At 39.3% G+C, this 11,209-nt stretch overlaps 1 protein-coding gene across 1 annotated transcript in view; it reads right to left on the bottom strand.

The window, feature by feature from the left end:
* Positions 1-273: 273 nt before the first annotated feature.
* The window catches only part of LOC113879041 (histone H2B type 1-N-like), a 34,497-nt gene continuing 23,561 nt past the window's right edge, over positions 274-11,209 (bottom strand). The window contains exons 2-3 of the mRNA XM_027520298.1: positions 5,343-5,665; positions 274-280 (exon numbers count right to left, since the gene is read on the bottom strand). Of these exons, the coding sequence (XP_027376099.1) occupies positions 274-280; positions 5,343-5,665 (330 nt within the window). The remainder of the gene's footprint in view (positions 281-5,342; positions 5,666-11,209) is intronic.

Here is an 11,209-nt window from a genome sequence, read left to right as displayed (position 1 = left end):
GTATATAGAAACAGAAGGTATAGGTGATATTTATGTTACATATCTGCATGTAATTCTACTTCAGTAACTGTTAAAATTATTATTGGTCTTCCCTGGTGGCTCAGTGGTAAAAACTGCCTGCTAATGCAGGAGACATCAGTTCAAGCCCTGGGTCAGGAATGAACCCCTGGAGAAGGAAATGACAACCTACTCCAATATTCTTGCACGGGAAATCCATGAATGAGGAGCCAGGTGGGCTACAGTCCCTGGTATTATAAAAGAATCAGACATGACTTAGCACCTAAAAAACAACCACCATGAATAATTATTCATGATAGGACATATTTGTGGACTTATTTTGGAGCCTGTGTATAAAATAACAAGCCTGTATGTAGAATAACAGGGCTATCTTCTGAAGTTGGTCATTCTTTGGATCCAGTCCAAAGGGTGTTGCGTATCTCTTAGCTCAGAAATGAATTTGAGTTGGTGGCCCCTAGCTTGGAAACAGTGTAAGATAATATCTTGAAATTGGTTTTATTTCTTGGAGGCTAGTTTCATTGTGAAGGTAAAAATATGGATATAGACATGTGGAGAAATAATCAAATCTAGAAAATAAACAAAAAGCTGGCAAAGTTGTACCACCCCAAAGACATCAAGAAGTTAATCATGTTTTTTTTTTCCTGGATTTGCAAAGCATAAAATAGAATTGCAGACACAATTCAAGCCTGTCACTTTTCTAAGTTGAAGGCATGTTACCGTAACTTGATCATTCTGTAATGAAATCCATGAAACAAGAAAAAGAAAACGAGGAAAAGTTACCTGAAGTTCAGTTCAGTCATTCAGTCGTGTCTGACTCTTTGCTACACCATGGAACACAGCACACCAAGCCTCTCTTTCCATCATCAACTCCCAGAGTTTACCCAAACTCATGTCCATTGACTCAGTGATGCCATCCAACCATTTCATCCAATGTCATCTCATTTTCCTGCCTTCAATCTTTCCCAGCATCAGGGTCTTTTCAAATGAGCCAGCTCTTTGAAATAGGTAGCCAAAGTATTAGTTTCAGCTTCAACATCAGTCCTTCCAATGAACACCTAGGATTATCTTTTTTAGGATGGACTGGTTGGATCTCTTTGCAATCCAAGGGACTCTTCACAAGTCTTCTCCAACACCACAGTTCAAAATACCAATTCTTCAGCATTCAGCTTTCTTTAGAGTCCAACTCTCACATCCATACATGACTATTGGACAAACCATAGCCTTGACTAGACGGACCTTTGTTGGCAAAGTAATGTCTGCTTTTTAATATGCTGTATATATTTTTCATAACTTTACTTCCAAGGGGGCAAGAGTCTTTTAATTTCATGACTTCTGTCACCATCTGCAGTGATTTTGAAGCCCCCAAAAATAGTCTCTCACTGTTTCCACTGTTTCCCCATGTATTTGCCGTGAAGTGATGGGACCGGATGCCATGATCTTCGTTTTCTGAATGTTGAGCTTTAAGCTAATTGTTTCATTCTCCACTTTCACTTTCATCAAGAGGCTTTTGAGTTCCTCTTCACTTTCTGCCATAAGAATGGTATCACCAACATATATGAGGTTATTAATATTTCTCCTGGCAACCTTTATCCCAGCATGTGCTTCTTCCAGTCCAGCATTTCTCATGGTGTACTCTGCATATAAGTTAAATAAGCAGGGTGACAATATACAGCCTTTACGCACTCCTTTTCCTATTTGGAACCAGTATGTTGTTCCATGTCCAGTTCTAACTGTTGCTTCCTGACCTGCATACAGATTTCTCAAGAGACAAGTCAGGTGGTCTGGTATTCCCATCTCTTTCAGAGTTTTCCACAGTTTATTGTGATCTACACAATCAAAAGCTTTGGCATACTCAATAAAGCAGGAATAGATGTGTTTCTGGAACTCTCTTTCTTTTTCCATGATCCAGCAGATGTTGGCAATTTGATCTCTGGTTCCTCTGCCTTTTCTAAAACCAGCTTGAACATCTGGAAGTTCACAGTTCACATATTGCTGAAGCCTGGCTTGGAGAATTTTAAGCATTACTTTACTAGCATGTGAGATGAGTGCAATTGTGTGGTAATTTGAGCATTCTTTGGCATTGCCTTTCTTTGGGATTGGAATGAAAAGTGACCTTTTCCAGTCCTGTGGCCACTGCTGAGTTTTCCAAATTTGCTGGCATATTGAGTGTAGCACTTTCATAGCATCCTCTTTCAGTATTTGAAATAGTTCAACTGGGATTCCATCATCTCCATTGGTTTTGTTGGTAGTGATGCTTCCTAAGACCCACTTGACTCACCGTCCAAGGATGTCTGGCCCTAGGTGAGTGATCACACCATCATGGTTATCTGGGTCATGAAGATCATTTCTCTACAATTCTTCTGTAATATTCTTGCCACTTCTTCTTAATATCTTCTCCTTCTTTTAGGCCCTTAAAATTTCTGTCCTTTATTGAGCCCATCTTTGCATGAAATGTTCCCTTGGTATCTCTAATTTTCTTGAAGAGATCTCTAGTCTTTCCCATTCTATTGTTTTCCTCTATTTCTTTGCATTGATCAACGAGGAAGGCTTTCTTATCTCTCCTTGCTATTCTCTGAAACTGCATTCAAATGGGTATATCTTTTCTTTTCTCCTTTGCTTCTTTTCTTTTCACAGCTCTTTGTAAAGCCTCCTCAGACAGCCTTTTTTTTTTTTTTTTTTTGCATTTCTTTTTCTTGGGGATGGTCTTGATCCCTGTCTCTTGCACAATGTTATGAACCTCTGTCCATAGTTCATTAGGAACTCTATCAGATCTAGTCCCTTAAATCTATTTCTCACTTCCACTGTATAATCGTAAGGGATTTGATTTAGGTCATACCTGAATGGTCCAGTGGTTTCCCCTACTTTCTTCAATTAAGTCTGAGCTTGGCACTAAGGAGTTCATGATTTGAGCCGTAGTCAGCTCCCAGTCTTGTTTTTGCTGACTGTATATAGCTTCTCCATCTTTGGCTGCAAAGAATATAATCACTCTGATTTCGGTGTTAGCTATCTGGTCTGTCTACTCTTGTGGTGTTGGAAGAGGGTGTTTGCTATAACCAGTGCATTCTCTCGGCAGAACTCTATTTAGCCTTTGCCCTGCTTCATTCTGTATTCCAAGGCTAAATTTGCCTGTTACTCCAGGTGTTTCCTGACTTGCTACTTTTGCATTCCAGTCCCCTATATGCAGGTCAGGAAGCAACAGTTAGAACTGGACATGGAACAACAGACTGGTTCCAAATAGGAAAAGGAGTACGTCAAGGCTGTATATTGTCACCCTGCTTATTTAACTTATATGCAGAGTACATTATGAGAAACGCTGGACTGGGAGAAACACAAACTGGAATCAAGATTGCCGGGAGAAATATCAATAACCTCAGATATGCAGATGACACCACCCTTATGGAAGAAAGTGAAGAGGAACTAAAAAGCTTCTTGATGAAAGTGAAAGTGGAGAGTGAAAAAGTTGGCTTAAAACTCAACATTCAGAAAACGAAGATCATGGCATCCGGTCCCACCACTTCATGGGAAATAGATGGGGAAACAGTGGAAACAGTGGCAGACTTTGTTTTTCTGGGCTCCAAAATCACTGCAGATGGTGACAGAAGCCATGAAATTAAAAGACACTTACTCCTTGGAGGGAAAGTTATGACCAACCTAGATAGCATATTCAAAAGCAGAGACATTACTTTGCCAACAAAGGTTCGTCTAGTCAAGGCTATGGTTTTTCCAGTAGTCATGTATGGATGTGAGAGTTGGACTGTGAAGAAGGCTGAGTGCTGACGAATTGATGCTTTTGAACTGTGGTGTTGGAGAAGACTCTTGAGAGTCCCTTGGACTGCAAGGAGATCCACCCAGTCCATTCTGAAGGAGATCAGCCCTGGGATTTCTTTGGAAGGAATGATGCTAAAGCTGAAACTCCAGTACTTTGGCCACCTCATGCGAAGAGTTGACTCATTGGAAAAGACTCTGATGCTGGGAGGGATTGGGGGCAGGAGGAGAAGGGGACGACAGAGGATGAGATGGCTGGATGGCATCACTGACTCGATGGACATGAGTCTGTGCAAACTCCGGGAGTTGGTGATGGACAGGGAGGCCTGGCGTGCTGCGATTCATGGGGTCGCAATGAGTCGGACACGACTGAGCAACTGATCTGATCTGATCTGATAGTGAAAAGAACATGTTTTTTGGGTGTTAGTTTTAGAAGGTCTTGTAAGTCTTCATAAAACTGTTGAACTTCAGCTTCTTCAGTGTTACTGGTCGGGGCATAGGCTTGGATTACATTGATATTGAATGGTTTGTCTTGGAAACCAACAGAGGTCACACTGTCGTTTTTGAGATTGGCATCCAAGTACTGTATTTCACACTCTCTTGTTGACCATGATGGCTACTCCATTTCTTCTAAGGGATTCCTGCCCACAGTAGTAAATATAATGGTCATCTGAGTTAAATTCACCCATTCCAGTCCATTTTAGTTCACTGAGTCCTAGAATGTCGACGTTCACTCTTGCCATCTCCTGTTTGACCACTTCCAATTTGCCTTGATTCATGGACCTAACATTTAAGGTTCCTATACAGTATTACTCTCTACAGCATCAGACCTCGCTTCTATCACCAGTCACATCCACAACTGGGTGTTTTGGTTTTCCTTTGGCTCTGTCTTAAAGTTACCTTAATATTAGTGAAAGTCTCATAAAATCATGTTTAACATATTTAAATAAATGCATAATTATTTAACCTGCACATATTTACATTTTTGTTTAACATGCTGAATTCTTACAGCTAATGCTTATAATGTCTTTGTTGTGTATTTCCCTTAGTTTTATTCTAAAAATTGTTAGAAATATTATCAAAAGTTGTGGCCTTACATAACATTCACTAGTACACCTTAATGAATGCTTATTATGTAAAAGGCATTACTCTGAAGAGTGTCCCTGTATTTGCCTAACTCTTACCAGTTTATATAGATCCTCACAAATGAATAAAATGATACATGGAGAACTGGATACATGGAGAATTTGAATGTCTTTCTCGAGGTCAAATACATAATAGTTGATGTCATAAGATTCACAGCCAGTGTCTATGTTTTGTTATGTCAGAGAACCTTAAATGTTTAATGTTCACAAGTATAACACATATATTTTATATAAATATTTTGAGTGAAAGTGAAGTCGCTCAGTCGTGTCCGACTCTTAACGACCCCATGGACTATACAGCCCACCAGGCCCTCTGTCCATGGGATTTTCCAGGCAAGAGTATTGGAGTGAAATGTCATTGCCTTCTCCATTAACAGCGGCTAGGCATATTGTATTTACTTGGAGCTGGTATACTTGGTGACAGCCTTTGTGCCCTCGGACACAGCGTGCTTGGCCAGCTCCCCAGGTAGCAGCAAGCGCACGGCGTTCTGGATCTCCCTGTTTGTGATAGTCGAGTGTTTGTTGTAATGCGCCAGGCGTGATGCCTTGCCAGCGATGCACTCGAAAATGTCGTTGACGAAGGAGTTCATGATTCCCATGGCCTTGGACAAGATGCCAGTGTCCAGATGGACTTGCTTCAGCACCTTGTACCCGTACACGGAGTAGCTCTCCTTGTGGCTGCACTTGTGCTTCTTGCTGTCCTTCTTCTGGGCCTTGGTCACAGCTTTTTTAGAGCCCTTTTAGGTGCAGGAGCAGACTTAGCTGGTTCAGGCATGTCTATAATGACAACACCCAACAACACAGAAAGATCTTGAAATAAATATTTTGAAAAACACCCCAAATTTCAAGTAGATAGGTTTTTAATCTTTATGATTCTTAATATTCTATCATTACAGGTTGTGACAAAACAGCCTCTAAACTATCCTAAGTGTAATAATGAGTTTACTACTTGCAACTCTATCTCTCCCTCACTAAGGAATAGTGTAACAGTATACTAGAAGTACATAAAAGAGGCAGTACTATGGAGATTTACAGTCCCTGAAAGTTACATTGAAATATAAATTATTTGCTGTTCTATGCAGGATATATTTTTAGTGCCCCTAAAAACAATTACCCACCCTAGATGGAAGTCATCCATGAGACTGATTCTGGTATCCTCTTGTAGTTCTAGGTTTGTCCAATGGGGAGCAGCAGATGGCTGTAGGTGGAAATGTGTGTAGTAAATCTGGATATTTATCTGCTAACCATCTTTGGGGTTACCACAGGCTGATTACTGACTGGATCCAAGAGCACAGCCTCTGGTAGTCAGTTGTTTGGATACAGTTCATGACTGTGTTCAACATCATAGCCCATCTAAGTGTGTCTTGAGAGCTAGGGGTGTTAAGAGTCCTGCTTTTGCTAGCTCCAAAGTATTGTAATTTTGTGGGTTTTCTATACCGTGGCTTTATCTTGTAATTTTTTTCCTTTATTAAGCTCTTCCAAATTACAAAATTTCCGTGTGCCATCTGTTTCCTGTAGGAACCCTGCCTGGTACCTTCACTATAATTGAAAATAACTTAGTTATGGAATCACTTTGATTTTTCCTTCAGTTAAGCATTTAAATCACCCCCATTTTATTCCAGTACTATCCATCACTATATACTTTCATGTATTCCAATGCATAATAGATTAGATTATTATGCAGTAAACTGTCACTCCTCTGCCCTACCAGAGTAATACTCCTTTGGACAATTTAAGCCTCCAGGCATAGTGTACAGTCTACTGTTTGGGTTTAATCATATCATGAGATTCAGTCAAGAAAGGATCAGCAAGTGTTATGAAATCAGAGCTTTTAAATATTCTACTGTATTTACTTACTCACCTGTGCTTCTATTATCTATTATGCTAAGAAAATATCTTGGGTTGATGCTGCTTCCAGGGGAACAAGGAGATACATGGAGCATCAGTTCAGTTCAGTCGCTCAGTCATGTCTGACTCTTTGCGACCCCATAAATCCCAGCACGCCAGTTGGAGAAGACTCTTGAGAGTCCCTTGAACTGCAAGGAGATCCAACCAGTCCATCCTAAAGGAGATCAGTCCTGGGTGTTCATTGCAAGGACTGATGCTGAGGATGAAACTCCAATACTTTGGCCACCTCATCCAAAGAGTTGACTCATTGGAAAAGACCCTGATGCTGGGAGGATTGGGGGCAGGAGGAGAAGGGGACAACAGAGGATGAGATGGTTGGATGGCATCACCGACTCTATAGACATGAGTCTGAGTGAACTCCGGGAGTTGGTGATGGACAGGGAGGCCTGGCGTACTGCGATTCATGGGGTTGTAATACTCGGACCCAATTCACAGAGTCTCAAGAGAGTTATACACAGTAAGGCATATGATGGGATTAGCATAGTGTCTTTAACAAAGGCTCAGTGCTAGTTGTAGCTCTTACCACCTGATTTGAACATGCACTTCTATAAATATATTTTTACCGAATTTTCTCCATTTGCTTGTGATAAAAGCCAGTTCCAAAGTCACATTTGAATCTAAGTTTCTACAAGGATAGCCTGTGGTTTTTATTTGGTGGGGGAGGTGGAATCAGCATAACACACAAATATTATATTGATACTACTGAGATTTTTGCCTATGCCTCAAGGATGTCACGAAGAGAGATACATTAATTACTTAAAGAATTTATGTATTTGACTATTCAAGCTGAAGTGAATAATTAAAAAACTGAAGATGACATATTCATATTTTACCTTGAATGCTTAAATCAACAGCCTCTGATAATCACACATACCCTTTTTTCATTCCTCCACCTGCTCTTGAGTCTCTGCCAAAACATGTGTGACCGCCTGTCTATAGTAAGCTCTGCATGAAGAGTCTTTGCATTTCTAAAAAAATAAAAATAAAAAATAAGGTAATTGGAATACTGTCCTGTACCTGTCAAATTGGTTTAGTAACAAAATGTTTGCTATGTATGCATTTCCTAAAAGAATGTTTATTACTATGCTGCTAGATTTTTGATCTATAAAGAAGACTAAAAAATGGTCTGTTTTGGAGAGATTTCTAGTCTATTCTAGAAAAGAGTTGCATAGTAGGTGGTTATAATTCAGTTTAACATATTAGTAAGTGAATGTGGATTATAAAAGCATAAAACAGTGCATGAATCCCTTAATATTGGCACAGTGTTAATCTGATTTGAATGACACCTATTCTTTTTGGGCTCAGCTTGGTGGCTCAGATGGTAAAGTGTCTGTCTACAATGCGAGAGACCTGGGTTCGATCCCTGGGTCAGGAAGATTCCCTGGAGAAGGAAATGGCAACCCACTTCAGTACTCTTGCCTAGAAAATCCCATGAACGGAGGAGCCTGGTGCAGGCTACTGCCCATGGAGTCGCAAAGAGTCGGAAACGACTGAGCGACTTCACTTTCACTTTCACTTTTGCATTGCTTAGGCCTGCTTTAAAAATTACACTATCTTTGCAGCTTCTCAATCTTCCTCAATAAATTTATGTATTCTAAGTTACAGGAAAACAACACAGTCAGCTCTGAAATGCCTAATATATATAAGTAGGTCAATCACAATCCCTAATTATTCAAACTCTCCCCATCCTGGTCTTAGCCCTTTATATTCCTTTACAAATCTTGCATAAATTCATTCAGCAAGAACTTATTAGCATTATCACTCTAGACAATAAGTATATAAAGTTTACAAGACAGAGAAAATACAGTCTATATTCTAGTAGAGGAAACCAACATAAAAATAATAGTCTTTTGATTGTGAAAATTTTCAGATATTTTTTACCAGTTTACTTTTCACATTTATTTATTTGATCTTCACTGTATATATGGTTCCATTTCTTCATTATACAAATACATTGTAAGTGTATGTCCTAAGAAAACCATTCATTTACCACAAAGAAAAAGAGACAAATGATTATTTACTTTCCTATCTTCCTGCTTCCATTCAAACCACTATCAGACTTGCTAATTCTCTGATCACCTTCAACACCTAATACATTGGACTTCTGGTTTTCCTCCAACATTCTCTGGAAATCACTCTTACTGAAGCGACTGTGCCCTGTGATTTTTTCTCAGTCAGTGAGCCCTGTATCTTTAGGATTTAGACTACAGATAAATTTCCATGTACTAAATATAATTCAATCCTTTTGTTTCTAACTCAAGAAATCTCATCAAAGGACATCAAAGTTTTATAACAACTCATATCAGCTCTAAATTATATTGAAAATGAAGTTATTTGAAAAAGCACAGTATGAAAGCAGTGACTTAAAGAAAAAGTGTGTTACCCTTTGGCAAATATTTAGAACATTTTTTGAAATAATATCTTCCTTTTGAGGTCTATTTTTAACTATCACTATCCTTTAAAACATCTGGCCACTAACTCCTGTAAAACAGTTCTTGCTTATGGGGTGGATGTGTGTGCTTTGTACCACAGTCACTTTTATCCTTAATAGTGAATAGGCACATAAACTTTGGTTTTATATACCATAATAGCATAACTACAAATACATTAAGAATTTTTAAGAATGTTTAATCTGAGAATGGAAATTAAAAGTGTATGCAAATCACACCTGTTAGAGTGTGGCAAAGAATATGCTCTCAAAAGATAGTGATTGTTTAATACAATGATTAGGTTCCCCCCCCCCATATACTTTTTAAGAATATTTTGAAATACCTCTAAACTGATGTTTTTGTTTGGAAATAACATTAAACTTAGTATTTCTTGGGCTTCCCTTGTGGCTCAGCTGGTAAAGAAGCCACCTGCAATGTGGGAGCCCTAGATTTGATCCTTGGGTTGGGAAGAACCCTGGAGAAGGGAAAGGCTACCCACTCCAGTATTCTGGCCTGGAGAATTCATGGACTGTATAGTGTGTGGGACCTAAAGAGTGGGATCTGACTGAACAACTTTCGCTTTCACTTTCATTTAGTATTCCAGTGAAAATTATGCCTGTTGCACCTCAAGAAAAGTGAAGAAGAAAATTACTTTTTTATTAGTAGGGAATGAAATTGAGCATTTGAGGGGAAGGTAAATCTTATTTCCCTTGAGGAAGGTAATATCAACCAACTGAGGATAAGCGCTGGCCCAAAGGAAGTGGCCAAATACAGATATAGTCAGCTGTCCATATCTGGAGGCTCTGCATCTGTGAACTCAACTGCAGGCTGAAAATATTTAAAATTTCTGAAAGTTCCAAAAAGCAAAATTTGAACTTGCCATACCCTGGCCCATTTACATAGCATTTACATTGTATCAGGTATTATAAGTAACCTAGAGATTATTTAAACTACACAGAAGGATGTGTGTAGTCTATATGCAAATACTAGACTGTTTTATACAAGGGATTGGAGTACCTGCACATTTTTACATCTACCAGAGTCCTAGAATCAACCCTTCCTGAATATTGAGGGATCATAGATCCCTTTAAAATTCTTCAGGGAGACGAACCAATACAGGTATGTTATGTTTATAGAAATGCTAAAAAATGAAGCCAGAGCATATATAGATGTAAATTGAATTGGCTAAGTGTCATGTATAGAAAGTGATGCAGTATGTTTAAGAAGATAAGCAATCAGAAATAAGAACTCCCCTGAAACTCACCCTTTTTTTTCTATTTTAATTTTTAAAATTTCTATTGAGTTATAATTGTATACACATCAAGGTAAGAGAAACCCAAGTAAGATGGTAGGTGTTGCAAGAGGGCATCAGAAGGCAAACACACTGAGACCATACTCACAGAAAACTAGTCAATCTAATCACAGTAGGACCACAGCCTTGTCTAACTCAATGAAACTAAGCCATGGCCGTGGGGCAACCCAAGATGGGCGGGTCATGGAGGAGAGATCTGACAGAATGTGGTCCACTGGAGAAGGGAATGGCAAACCACTTCAGTATTCTTGCCTTGAGAACCCCATGAACGGTATGAAAAGGCAAAATGAAAGGATACTGAAAGAGAAACTCCCCAGGTGAGTAGGTGCCGAATATGCTATTGGAGATCAGTGGAGAAATAATACCAGAAAGAATGAAGGGATGAAGCCAAAGCAAAAAGAATACCCAGCTGTGGATGTGACTGGTGATAGAAGCAAGGTCTGATGCTGTAAAGAGCAGTATTGCATAGGAACCTGGAATGTCAGGTCCATGAATCAAGGCAAATTGGAAGTGGTCAAAGAAGAGATGGCAAGAGTGAATGTTGACATTCTAGGAATCAGCGAACTGAAACGGACTGGAATGGATGATTTAACTCAGATGACTATTATATCTACTACTGTGGGCAGGAATCC

This window comes from Bos indicus x Bos taurus, chromosome 20 (genome assembly GCF_003369695.1).
Source record: "Bos indicus x Bos taurus breed Angus x Brahman F1 hybrid chromosome 20, Bos_hybrid_MaternalHap_v2.0, whole genome shotgun sequence".
In the NCBI taxonomy this organism is placed as follows: Eukaryota; Metazoa; Chordata; class Mammalia; order Artiodactyla; family Bovidae; genus Bos; species Bos indicus x Bos taurus.
The sequence above is the reverse complement of the archived record's forward strand: the minus strand, read 5'-3'. Positions and strand labels throughout refer to the sequence as shown.